The 14,341-nt window shown below is 43.9% G+C and overlaps 1 protein-coding gene across 3 annotated transcripts in view; it reads right to left on the reverse strand.

Moving 5' to 3' along the window:
* Positions 1-14,341, reverse strand: part of RAB30 (RAB30, member RAS oncogene family) — a 94,619-nt gene that overhangs the window by 11,611 nt on the left and 68,667 nt on the right. For all 3 annotated transcript variants that reach the window (XM_002708665.6, XM_089331965.1, XM_089331969.1), the window contains exons 2-3: positions 4,408-4,508; positions 891-974 (exon numbers count right to left, since the gene is read on the reverse strand). In XM_002708665.6, coding sequence (XP_002708711.1) covers positions 891-974; positions 4,408-4,500 — 177 coding nt within the window. In that variant the 5' untranslated portion in view covers positions 4,501-4,508. The remainder of the gene's footprint in view (positions 1-890; positions 975-4,407; positions 4,509-14,341) is intronic.

Consider the following 14,341-nt stretch of genomic DNA (forward strand, 5'->3'; position numbering starts at 1 on the left):
CTCATTTCTTCCCATCACCTTCCTCTTGTCCTTGTTCCAAGGTGATGGGCCTGTGGTGTCTTCATTCCCCTCTTTCTGTGGTAGGGAAACCCCAGGGAGGCAGTGAGGTATACTGGCTGGCAAAGCTGGTTCAAATCCTGCCTGCCTCCCTTCCAATTGGCACAGTCCTGGATACATGTGTTATCTAATCTCTCTGAAGCTGATAAAATAAGAACAATACAACATATCTCACAAGGCTGATAGAATTAAGCTGACTGTGACAGCACATGCAAAAGCACCCAGCAGAGGCACTGACACACAACAGGTGCTAAATAAACACTATCCCATTTCTCTGTTACTGGACAAACCATAATTCCTCCAGGTACTAAGTCATCCAGAAATCACAAAATGGGGAACAGGGAAAAGATTAAGAATCCTTCCCTGGGCCCCTCACTTGGTATCTCTTCCTTGCTAGGGGTGAGGGAGATAGGGTAAGTTCAACATGTATCATTTGACTGACTGGGCCATGGACCCCATTAGGAATTGAGAGGCTCTTCCATGGGGCTGCTATTGAGAAGGGGCAGCACTAATTATTGGCCTAACTCAGGAGATCCACACAGAAACGTCTTCCTTCCTTTTACATCATCTCTGACATGCCAGAAAGCAGGGAAAACTTGCGTTAGTTTTTCTTTCCCAGTCCTGCTCTCAATCTGTAGACTATGATGCAAAATTCCTTCCTTCCCCAAAAAGAGATTAAAAAAAAAAACCTGTGTTTGGAAATCAGCGGCCATGGCTGAGTGTGTTGTTTTAAACAGGAGCTTCAGTTAGGAGACCGGATAAGTGCTGGAAACACTACTTACCCTAAACTCTCACTTAGCACATACAAGCTTAATTAAACATTTATATCTTACCTTTACTTTTTCACCATTTATCTCCACTGTCTTAATCATAAAATCAACTCCGATTGTGGCTCCTTGACCTGGGGGAAAAAGACCCTAAGGGAGACATAATGGAAAATAAGAGTGAGGCAAAGTCTTCCATAAATGAAATTCAATTCTCCCCACCCCCAACACCCGCCACCTTTTCCACCCCCGACCTCTGCCCTTTACCAGACCCTTCCTTCTGCTGAGTCACCTGGAAGAAAAAAAGCCGTGTTTGACTGAACTCTGCATGTATGCTGCAGGGGCGGGCAAAGGATGGAGAAAGTGGGACAAGGAGAACCAGAAGAAGACACAGAGGGTGATGGGAGAGAATTGGGAAAGAGTGTTCGTGGGAGTGCCTGGTTTCAAAGAAACACAGAAAAATCAGACATCAAGGATAAGGTGGAAGAGCCTGGACCTACAGACATGAGACCAAGATGATCAGGGTGCAGGAAAAATGGCTAGATGTTTTCAGAGAGCATCTACAAGGCTGGTTATCAGCCCTGACCGTGGGCAACCACCACGAACAACAACCAAGAACTCAGCATGAGGAACACACACAAGAGGATGAAGCTTGTGACTTTTCCTCTGCCCTGAGGGTATTAACTGTTTTCCTCATGCATTGTACCATACAAATATAATTACATGGGATCAGGGCCAGTGACACTGGGGAGAAAATCCAAGAAAATAAAATCATCAGGGAGACAACAGAATAGAAATAGCACTAAACTAGGAGGCAGCAGACGGCATTCCTGTGTGACCTCAGACAAACCACTCCCCCTCTCTGCGACCCAAATTCAGTGATTTTGAGGCTGATGTAAGCACTGAAAAATTTTTAGTCTTTACTTCCAATTGGAAACTTAACCAGATAGAAAGGATTTTAGCAAAATTACATGTAGACTGTAATTTACAGTTACATAACATTTCCTGCAAACTGAAAGAAGGAGCAGGGTAAGGAATTCTGAGAACTCTTCTTCCTCACTGATAGCCAGAATTTCCAGAAATTAGAGTAAAATGGACTTTATTAGCTCCAGCAGCTCATACTGGGGCATCTTTAATTAAATTTATTCTCCAACAAGAGATTTCTTTAATTAAAGTTTGATCTTAAAAGGCTAAACTTCAAACCAAAAGAAAATGTTCCATTGCACGTCTGCAAAAGATGTAAATATAAACAGACATAACTTTACTTACAAATATTGAGTCAATTTTCTTCTATTATTGCTTGGCTCAGATACAAGGCTGCCAAGCTTCAAGTGCATAGCTCCAGCTGTTTTGCAGCCTAACAAATGCCAAAAAATAAAACAAATCCTTCCCAATGTTTCCCCACTGCTTTGTTCCTCAACCCCTCATGCCTGAAAAACAGATGCATCTAATTCAGTTTTAACTGTCTACTAAATAACAAAAACAAATTTAATCCAGCCTATGAAATATGAACTTTTTGGGGAGCTGAAGAACTGTAAAAAGTGCACAGCAGAGAATATTTTAAATAAGAAAGAAGCAAGTGAGGGTGCTTATTGGTAAAAATTACTGAAACAATTTTCACCTTTTCATGACAGGGTTGTGCTTTTGAAAAGATTGGTTTCAGGCCAGCATTGTGGCATATTTGGTAAAGCTGCTACCTGCGATGCTAGCATCCCATATGGACACTGGTTCATGTCCCGGCTGTTTCACTTTAATCAGCTCTCTGCTCTGGCCTGGGAAAGCAGTGAATGATGGCCCAAGTGCTTAGGCCGCTGCACCCATGTGGGAGACCCAGAAGAAGCTCCTAGCTCCTGGCTTCAGCCTAGCCCAGCACTGGCTGTTGTGACCATTTGGGGAGTGAATCAGCCAGAGGATAGAAGATCGATTTCTTGTTCTCTATCCCCCTCTCTCTGCAATTCTGATATTCAACATAAATAAATAAATCTTAAAAAAAAAAAAAAAAGAAAGAAAGAAAAGAATGGTCTCAGAGCTTAAAACCTGCATGAGATGAAAATTATTAGGCTGAGAACCAGGAAACTGGATTCTATTCCTGGCCTTGACACTAACAAGATGGGAGATCCTAACGTGTCACTCAGTCCCTCCATATCTAAGTTTACCACTATACAATGAGAGGAGTGAACTGAATAATCTTTTACTGACCTTTCCATAATCAGATAATGTCAAGGGAATTTTTAATAAAGGGACTGAAAACTTTTCTACATCTGCAGGTCTGCAGTCATATCCTGTCAAAAGCAGAAAAGATGACTAATGTCAGGTAGGGGTAAAGCAGTTGGAGTTTCCAACATACCTCCATGGTGGCTGACTAGGGCCCCAGATGCCTGTTAGCTTATTACTTTTAATTTCACCAGGCCAAGGCTTAGTAAAAAGCACAGGTTCTATTCTGTTTTCACTTATAATGGGAAAAACCCTGACATTTCCAAAGTGACTCTGGGCCCTAAAGCATCTGTGTTGCCCAATATGTCTCTCCAGTTTCAGACTGTCAGAGCTGAAAGGGGCCTGCAACCTCACCCAGTCCCTCCTGTAGAGCAAGGCATGGGGGCCCCAGGAAAGGTAGGGAACTGTCTCAGGCTCACAGGACAAGCCAAGTCATATTTTCAAGAGAAAAATGCAAAAGAAAGTGGTTTCTCACTATTTTCTATATAAAATGGGTATTATCATCTCAGGCAGTGAGTCTCAGGTAGACAGCCCCAAAGCAAACTTGTACTTTTGTCACATAATCAGGCTTCTGCTCAGAGGGAACATTCAATTCAGTTCAGATAGTTATTCACTGTTCTCATTTCATTCTCATTTGAGATTTAGAAAAAATCAGCATATTTAGTTCTAAACCAAAATGACTCACTCATTTTCCTTGGGGGGGATATGAGGGTGCATGGGCAGGGAGTTAGACTGGTTCAATTTGCATGTGAGTATTTTGTTTTTTTGTTGTTGTTGTTTTGTATATATATATATAAATATATATATATTACTTAAGATTTAGGTTCACTTTGATGTCTAGAGTCATTTGTTTCTATCTTTGGATTACCATAAACTAATAATCTGTTTTTAATTTAATAATCTATTTTTGATACTGTGCACTGAAAGCAAAATCACTTGCTCATTTCATTAAATCAGCAGTGGGGAATATCCAGCCCACAGGCCACATAAGGCCAGCGAAATCATTTGGTCTGGCCCTGCCAAGGCAACTACCAGGTAGGACTAGAAAGTCAATAAATCCATAGTAGTCTATTTTCAAGCTGATAATTTTACATGGCCCGCAAATGCTGTTATAAATATCCAAATCGTTCTTGGCAGAAAAAAGGCTCTCTCCTCCTGCATTAAAGGGAAAAGAGGCCTGGGAGGGTTGGTGTACCCTATGGCGCCACAATCTCTTGAGGTGATTTAAAAAATTCTAGTCCAGGCTGCAAAGTTGACAGAGTTTTCAAAGGGTGAGTTAAGATCTCATAGCCAAGGGGCTGGTCCTGGGAGCAGCCCTCATTCCATCTGGCTAGACTGAGAAACCCATCCCTGGCCTTTACAGTTCCCTTACCTGAGTGAATCGGCGAACTAGGCACGTCTTCCCCACACCAGCGTTGCCAATTAAAACAATTTTGAACAGGAAATCATAATCTTCCATACTCATTTACACAGCTGCAAAGCAAACACAGGCAAGAGTGAGAGGGGCCGGGTCAGACTTGCCCACAGAGCTCAAGCTGCACCAGCCCGGTCTCCTCAGGAACAGCAGGTCTGACTCATTCGAAGAGCAATTTAATGCTCCCCTCTGGTGACCCTGGCAGTGAGAGAGGAACCCAGGTGTTTGACCACAGACAGACTTTACTCTTTCCCAGCTATTTCATGCTACAGAGAATAAGTGACACAGATGTCCTTTCACCTAGTAACTTATTCCTCCAAGCAGTCAGGTCACAGGTCCCCATGTGATAAGATCTGTTTTCATTTAGCCAAGGAAGGAGATCACAAACAGGGGTGTAGGCAAGCTGAAGTGCAAAGAAGCCAGGGCAAAAGGAAGTCCATCCACAGCTGAAAGGTAGTTTGCAGTGTGTGTGTGTGTGTGTGTGAGAGAGAGAGAGAGAGAGAGAACTATGAAGGGCCCCTACAATCTCCTCCAAGTCCTTGGGGTCTTGGGGTCTTACTGGTGGGAGTCATAGTCATGCTCCTGTCTACCACTGCTCCATTTCTATACTCAGCCTGCCAGCCATGCTGATGCCACAGGGCCTCCCACAGTGCCTGTCTGTTCATTCAAATGTGCTTTGGTATCGGTCATTTCCTCTGCCTCGGATGCCCTCCCTCCCACCAGCCGCAGTGGAAACATCTCTTTCTCTCTGAATCTCTCACTCACCCTCCACAGATGAACATTTTCACCATGCCTCTGTCCTAAAGTTTCCCTTGCTGTATTTCGTAATTTGTTCAAATGCCTGCTTCGACTTGAGGAATACTGTCTTTTGGTTTTGATTTTCCTAGCCCCTGTGACAGAGATACTCTTACTAAATATCACAGAAGAATTAATGGGAATATTGCTTAAGCTTAGGCCCTACTTTCTCTAACTGGGCTAAAAAAGAATGCTGTCTCTACTTCAGAGGACTTTGGGAAGATTAAAAAAGACAGAGGGAGCCTCAGTACCCAAAAGCTCCATCCTGTTGACAGCAATTATCTACCAAGTGAATAGTACAGGACTGAGTTGTCACTATAGGCAACACAGAGGGAAGAAAACGACTGCCCTTAGTATCCACATCAGAAAAGTTAAACAACACAAAAGTAAAGTAACAATTCCAGCCAAGGGTGGAGATTAAGGCAAAGACTGTAGACAGAGGAAGCCCCATAGATTCCAGAAGCAGAGGGAGAGGACAGCCAGCAACCTGAAGCAGGAGGGTGTCACTCAGGGTCACTCCTATCAGCAGATCTGAAGCTCAAACAGCTGCAGGCTTGCAGGGCAGAGGACAGCCCAATGCACTGAACCTGTCAAGTCGCTGAAGGAGGAAATCGCCTTTGTGCAAAGTTGATTCCTGTGTGGATTTCAACTGATCTTTGGCAAGATGACTAACAATCAAGCCAACATGCAGGTGGCTGCTGATGGAGGCCATTTCAGTTCTCTGGGACACTGAGGGGAAAAAAAACCATTTTTTTTTGTATAAGAATTTGGGTTCATAAGCAGGGGTTACTCTGGCTATTTGTCAGGCACTATACTCAGCCCTTTATGTATATTTCCATTTGTTTTCACAAGTCTGTGAGGCTGATGTCTATTAGTTCTTACCTATTTTATAGGTGAGTAAATTGAGGCTAAAGAAAATTAAGAGGATGACCTGAAGTCATAAAGCAAACAACCAGTCTTCAAGGGCCAAAATCCTCTCGTGGCACCAAAACAACGCTGGCTTTGGAGCCAAAAGGAGGCTCAATTTCTCTCTTTACTACTTCTAAGGCTGAGCAACATCAACAAAATGGGGCTAATAACAAGATCGCAAAATTGTGATGATTGAAAGAATTACTGGAAGCCCCCAAAGAGATTACCTGATTCTTATTCACCCAAACTCTTTAACATGACTTGATTTTTCCATGATCTCCTTTTTGCTTTCCTTGCCAGCCACATTTCTTCACCACCCTCTTTATAACCTACACTGTAAACTCACTGAATTTCTTCAGTTCCTTAAACAACACAAATTGCTTTTCTCTTCAGATCATCACATATACTGCTACTTCTGCCTACCTAACTTTTACTCCTGCCTATCTCAGCTTAAACATCACATTCTTTAGCATGTGTCCCTGACCTGAGAGGGAGCCTGAATCCCCAGCTCAATGCTCCCATTGTACCCCCCTCTCCTACAGATATTCACCATACTTCACTGTAATTACCTGCATCTTCTCCAACTTCATCCCTCAGTACCTCAGGTTTTAAAACACACACACACACACACACACACACACGTGAGTGTGAGCAGCATGTGAGCAATGAAGGGCCTAGTTGAATCCTGATCCCAGCCTCTCCCCATAATTATCATTGTCATCATCTACTCATTCTATATCCTTAAGTTATTAATTGCAACAATCCTATGGGGTGGATACTATCAGTGACTTGACTGATAGGGACCCAGAGGCACAGAGAAGTTAAAGAAGTCATTATAAGGGCAAATGTTATGGTGCAGTGTGTTTAGGCACCACCTGCAACGCCTGCATCTCATTTTGGAGGGTCAGTTTGAGTTGTGGCTACTGTGTTTCCAATCCACCTTCCTGCTAATGTGCCTAGAAAGGCAGCAGTTAATGGTCCAAGTACTTAGGTGCCAGCCACCCACATGGGAGACCTGGATGGAGTTCCAGGTTTCTGGGTTTGACCTGGCCCTGCCCCACCTATTAAAGGTATGTGGGGAGCAAATCAGAGGACAGAAGATTTCTCTTACCCTCTCTCTGTCACTCTGTCAAATAAATAAATCTCTTAAAAAAAAAAAAAAAGGAAGGAAGGAAGGAAGGAAGGAAGGAAGGAAGGGAGGGAGGGGAAGGAAGGAAAGAAAGAAGTAAGAGAGAAAGAGAAGTTGATATGGCCCCATAGCTGATAACTGATGGACCAATATCCAAACCCAGAAATCCTGACTCTAGCTCCCATGTCCTATTTCTAAAATTTTCATTTCTGTATTTTTAAATTTATTTGAAAGGCAGATAGAAGAATGACACAGAGATCTTCCTTCCATCCACTGGTTCACTCCCTGAATACCCCCAAAAGCCAGGGCTGAGCCAGATTAAAGGAAGGGGCTTAAATCTCAATGTGGGTTTCCCAAAGGGGTGATAGGAACCCAAGCACTTGGGCCACCATCTGCTGCCTCCCAGGCTCTGCATTAGCAGGAATCTGGACCAGACTTGGAGCCCAGACTCAAACTCAGGAACTCCAGCACCGGATGTGAGCATCCCAAGGAGCATCTTAACCACTGTGCCAAATACCTGCCCTAGCACTCATATCCTTGGGCAACTATCTGATACTGCCTTCCATAATGCCTGGCTCATAGCAACAGTGCAAGAAAGATGAATGAAGGAGAAGAAGCACTCAATGTCCTTCCATAATGCCTGGCTCATAGCAACAGTGCAAGAAAGATGAATGAAGGAGCAGAAGCACTCAATAAATGGGATTTTCCTTTTCTCTTCCCCTCTGGCTTCAAATCCAAACCCTAGCTACCACACTAGTAGTTTAGGTAAGAATTAAAGTCAGATTCTGGATAATAATTCAGGGACATGGCAAGTCAATGAAAATTTAAGAACTATTGAAACTGAAAAGAAAAGAAAACTCAGGTGTAAGCACAAAAGCATCAGGACAACCTGAAGCTGTGTGGACCACAACTCACTGCTTTCATAAGCCAATAAAAATCAGGAAGCACAGGACTCGGCTGTACTCCTTTCCTGTGCCTATATTGCTTGAAAGACATTTATTCCCATATCTTTGCCAGAGGTCAAAGAAACAAAGCAGAGAATCCAGAGGAGAATGTCCAAAAATAAAGACTGGAGACAGAGGACTCCTAAAAGAAGGTTTGCAGTGCCCACATGATGCACCTTTAGCAAAAGGAGAAGGAGACATGTCTCACATACTGCATTGTCTCAGTGTGCTTACCATCTGTAACAAGCCACAGAATAAAAGTTAAGATACTTCTGCTTTCTAAATGAAATTACTTAACTGTTCTGTTGAATGTTTTTTTAATGGAATTCTGGGGAAAATGTGTTTCGTCTCTAAAAATGCAGACTGGGAAGGCAGTAGAGGATGGCCCGAGTTCCTGGGCCACTGCCATCCACATGGGAGACTCAGATGGAGTTCCAGGCTGCTGGCTTCACCTGGACCAGCCCCAGCTGTTGTGCCCATTTGGGGAATGAACCAGCAAATGGAAGATTCTCTCTCTCCATTTCATTCTCCCTGCCTCCCTCCTTCCCTCCCTCCTTCCTCACCACTCTGGCTTTCTGTGGCTAAGGTTGGACTAACTGCAAACTCCAAGTTACCTACTGTGGTTATTCTGTCTCTAACAGAGAATGCATTACTAAGTAAAAGCTCACAAGATTCTCCACACATGACTGTGCTTTGAGATAGCCCTTCTGCTTGGTTAGCAAGGTGACAGGCCAGACATCCCCAGTCACCAGGCAATGGGGCAGTGTCCCAGGAAGTAGAAATCCATTCAGAAGGCAACTGCTCTCCACTGACAACAGAAGCCACATTTTGTGGGGAGAAAACAAGATATACTGCTGGCAGAGCACTACTCTACGATTTTATATTCTCTTATTGTCAACAATAATAAGAGCTAACACTCAATGCTTATTATGTGCCAGGCAAACTTTTTTATATGTAGTCCTCATTTAATCCTCACAATAACCTGATGCTATAGGTACTCTTTGTTTTTTAATATTTATTTTATTTATTTGAAAGACAGAGTTACAGAGAGATAGAGACAGAGAGAGAGGTCTTCCATCTACTGGCTCACTTCCCAGTTGGCCACCAATGGCTGGAGCTGTGCCTATCCAAAAAGCCAGTAGCCAGGAGCTTCTTCTGGGTCTCCCACATGGGTGCAGGGGCCCAAGGATTTGGGCCATCTTCTACTGCTATCCCAGGCCACAGCAGAGAGCTGGATTAGAAAAGGAGCAGCCAGGACTGGAACTGGCACCTGTATGGGATGCTGAAGCCTCTGGCCAGGGCTTTAACCCGCTGTGCCACAGCACTGGCCCCCATAGGTACTCTTACTACCATCCCTTACAGAGAAACAAAGTGAGGCACAAAGGTGTTAGGCTACAGTTATATAGCTAGAGAGTCATAGAACCAAGATTCGATAGTAAGAGGAAATACCCAAATCCCCCTCGACGCCCACATGCCAGCTTTGAAGAAGTTACAGAAAACGGATCTCCACCCATAATCCCAAAGAAGAATTTTGGGTATTGCCTCTTGAGGGGGGAATGTTAGGTAGGAAGTCAGTTATGAGCTTATGTGTGTGTGACATAAAGGCCTAAAGAGAAGACATCTATGTCCAGCATATGCTGCATCTCAAGGTCATCCCAATGGTGTTTCAGGGGCAGCCTGGTATTCACATCCTGCCTTGCCCTGCCCCCTTCCACCTGATAACCGGCCAGGTGGGGGGGGAGGGTCCCCACCCCTTCTGCCTGACAATCTTCCACAATCTCCCAGGTGCAGCCCAGTATCTGCATTTCAAACACCCTGCTGCAGATTCCAATTCTCTAGGGGGTCCTGCCCACCCTTCCTACTGTCTGATAACATTTGCATTTGCATCCATAAAGTCCTTTGTTTCAGACCTTCAAGAGAAAACTCAGATAGAAGTTTTTCTATTTACATCCAAAAAGCCCTTTGTTCCAAGAGGAGCAGAGGTGGGGAAGCAAGACCCATCTCCTTAAAAACCCTTGGCCTCAACCAGACTGCGTGCTCTGCCCTCTGCCTCTCTGTTGAGCCGCCCGCCTGGTCTGGCCAGGTGTACTCTCTCCACTCAACCATGTAACCTCACTCCTCCCCCCCCCCCCCCTGCCCCCAGTCCAAGCGACTGGGCACTCTCTTAGGCTCTATCTGGAGAGGTGCCCATCCATCCTTACGGATGTCCCTTCCCTAATAAACCTTGCTATTTTACCCCCCACCACCACCAAAAAAAAAAAAAAAAAAAAAAAAAAAGAACCAAGATTCAAAGCCAGATCTATCTCATCCAAAACCTGGCTCCTTCTGAAGCAGAATGCTGCTTACCATGCCTCATGGTCAACAGTGCTGCCACATCTGTCATGAGGACTGCAGGTTACGTGCAATGGACCTAGAACTGCAGTGTCCTAGAATCCTCCTGCACACACGCATGTTGATGGGGCTGCTCCTCACTTGCTCCTGTCCAGGTCTCTTTTAGGAGCTAGACTCAGATTTTTCCATGCATACTATTCCACAATTCAGTCATCATCCATGTAACTAAGTACTAGGCACAGTGGATATAAACAGGAACACTGCCCAGATGAATAAGCAACATTGCAAATACCATAATCATCACGAGAGTCTTAAATAACCATATATATTTATCAGATTTAAAATAAATGAGACTCTGAAGTCACAAAATAGACAAGGAAAAGGAAGAACGGTTAAAAAAGATACAAGAAATAAGATTGAATATGGAAAATTTAAAAAGGAAAAAATAATCTATGTGATGTAAATTTGGCAACATAAACCTTTTTTTTTTTTTTTTTTTTTTTTGACAGGCAGAGTGGACAGTGAGAGAGAGAGACAGAGAGAAAGGTTGGTTCACCCTCCAATGGCCGCCACGGCCAGCACGCTGCGGCCAGCGCACCGCGCCGATCCGAAGCCAGGAGCCAGGTGCTTCTCCTGGTCTCCCATGGGGTGTAGGGCCCAAGCACTTGGGCCATCCTCCACTGCACTCCCTGGCCACAGCAGAGAGCTGGCCTGGAAGAGGGGCAACCGGGACAGAATCCAGTGCCCCGACCGGGACTAGAACCCGGTGTGCCGGCGCCGCAAGGCGGAGGATTAGCCTACTGAGCCGCGGCGCCAGCCAACATAAACCATTTTTAAAAAGTGGTCTTTAAAAAAAAAGCTGTATTCACTATTGTACACCTGTGCATGTTTCCCTTTGCCTTCAGGGGCTCAGTATAACAGATAAAGTCAGAGGCCAGAACCCCCTCCTCCACTTTTTAAAATCTTTCATTTGCTGGTTCACTCCCCAGACACCATAACAGCTGGGGCTGAGCTGGGCCAGGTTGAAGCTAGGAGCCTGGAATTCCATCTGGGTTTCCCACACGGGTGGCAGAAACCCAAGTACTTGAGCCATCACCTGCTGTATCCCAGGGTGTGTATCAATAGAAAGCTGGAATTGGAAGCAGAATTCATTCAAACCCCGGCACTGTGATGAGATATGAGCCTCCCAAGCGGAGGCCACTGCACCAAACACCCACCCACTCTTCCATCTTCTGACTGCTAGCTTCTGTCCCCTCAACCCCCAACCAAATATCTGAGGGACCTGTCCTTGTTCAAAAGCCACGTATAGCAAGAAGTTTCTTTGCCTTTTCAGGGTCTCAACTTGGTCTGAAAATGGAGGGGTGCGTGAATAGGCACCAAGGACCTTCACACGACAGCCTGTGCCATCATTCTCTCACATCAGAGGCAGCAGGGGAATAAAGTCAAGAGACCGGGTTGGGCAAAGAGCTGTGTAAACTTTCCTTATCCATAAAATGGGGTTGGTATTAAAATCTGTATCACTGAGTTGCTTGATAGACAAATAAGATAATATACGGAAGTGTCCTTTTAAAAGGTAGGATAATCAAATGGTTTTATGTTTACCCTTCTGACAAAAGACATACATATTGAGTGCAAAAAGTACAAAAAAAGGAAAAGAAAAATCATGGAAAATCTCTTTTGCCATGCAGACCTCCTCCTGGAGATAATTATAGCTAACAGTTTGGTATACAGACTTCTTTTATTTATACACACTTATGTCTACCTGTGTATTTTATTATACAATTATGGATTTTAAAAACAAAAACAGCTCGATAACATTATATAAGGTTTTTGTTTGTTTTCTATAAGTGAGAATTTCCTAAAACACCAAACCAAAACTCATGGTCTGCAAACAGAACTGATTACCAGAAACTCTCCATATCAGCCTTGGCTCCTCTGACCCTAAGTACCAGCAGCATGTGTGTGTGTGTGTGTGTGTGTGTGAGAGAGAGAGAGAGAGAGCGAGCGAGCGAGCTAGACAGCAACAAAACTTCGAGAAATACTAAGTTCTATAACCCAATCTTAGAGATTTAAAGTGCTCTGAAAATTCCCACAATGGAGAAAACTGTCTAACTTTGTTTAATCTAGATTTACTGTATATGGTTTTAGCTAAGAATTTTTTTCTCATATAATACATTTTACCATCCCTTGCTCCTAAGGCTCCATGGAGTATTAGTGTGGTAAGCACTATTTTATAACATTTGAAATAAGGGCTATCCAGGTAAGGTTGTAAGATACAGGGGGAAAAAAAACAAAAAAGAGAAAAAAACTCAGGGTACCCACTTAAGCCTCAATTTCAGATATCAACAAATACATTTTCACATGTTTGTTTAAAAAATATTACTAAATTTTCTTGGATACAAGTGTGACTCAATTATTACATGGGGCATATTTATACTAAAAAATGGTTTCTTGTTTACTTGAAACTCAAAATTAGCTGGGCATCCCACACGTGATGTGGAAACTGAAGCAGTCAGGTCACAGAAACAGAGTCCCTAAGCACACCACCACACACTCAGAAAATGTGGAGGGAGGGGAGCAGAGTGTGAGGAACAAATTATCTCTGATAAATTCCAGACAATCAGCAGAGTAAAAAAGGGCAACAACTAAAATTTCAAGAAGGCATTAGTGGGCTGGGAATCTTTAGAATCTGGATCCAAATCCAGGGGACCGGCTCTGGCTGGCACACAACGCTCTCTGCAAGTGACAGCCCCAGAGCACTGGCCACCTTCCCTCAAGTTCTTCTTTGCAAGTTCATCTGCCTGTGGAGGGCGCTGTGCTCTACAAGTACATAGGCCCTGCTACCTTTAAGAACAGTGCAAGACCCCCTCTGCACTTACCCCACTGCTATGTTCAGTAAGTACACATTGACTTGAAAGCCTTTGATCCATCCTTCACTCTAACAAGGCTCTGTCCTAGGAAGCTCATTATTACTTAATTAGTAGGAGGCAATTACTAACCATTACTATAATCAACAGCTACAAGCTTACTTGCTTTACATCAGCTGCTAATTTCATGTTATTGCAAGTTAATTATTCTCCTTGGCCATGGATGTCAAACACACACCTGTGCCATGACTGCTTTTCATTCACCAGGTCATAAACTCCAACATCATTTATGTGCCCATTTACAGTTTACAAAAATGCTTTCGCAGACATGACCGAATCTGGGTCTCCTAACAACTGATGAGCTGCTTACTCATACTGCAGGTGAGGACGCAGAGGGTTTCCATGATGAAGTGACTCACCTGAAGTCACATAGCAGTGAGTCACGAGGTGGCCTCTGTATTCTGGCCACCTAGGATTTCTCCTCTTTGCCAGAGTGCACTGTGTTTTCCCAGGTCTCTGAGTATCTTGACCACCATTTGAACACACCGGGTGCCAAGAACTATGATAAATGTTTTCCATACATAATCTTATTTAATCTTTCCAACAGCCATCAGATAATTATAATTATTTACATTATATAAAGAAATGGAGGAGGAGTCGGCACAGTATTGAAGCAAGTAAAGCCTCCTCCAGCAGTACTAGCATCCCCTATGGGTGCCAGTTCGAGTCCTGGCTGCTTCATTTCTGATCCAGCTCTCTGCTATAACCTGGGAAAGCAGTAGAAATGGCCCAAGTACTTGGGAAGCTGCACACTTATGGGAGACCTGGAAGAAGCTCCTGGTTCCTGGTTTCAGATCAGCCCAGCTCCAGCCATTGTGGCCATTTGGGGAGTGAACCAGAGGATGAAAGACCGTTCT

The sequence above is a fragment of the Oryctolagus cuniculus genome, chromosome 1 (assembly GCF_051225735.1).
Source record: "Oryctolagus cuniculus isolate XC-2025 breed Fujian yellow rabbit chromosome 1, ASM5122573v1, whole genome shotgun sequence".
In the NCBI taxonomy this organism is placed as follows: Eukaryota; Metazoa; Chordata; class Mammalia; order Lagomorpha; family Leporidae; genus Oryctolagus; species Oryctolagus cuniculus.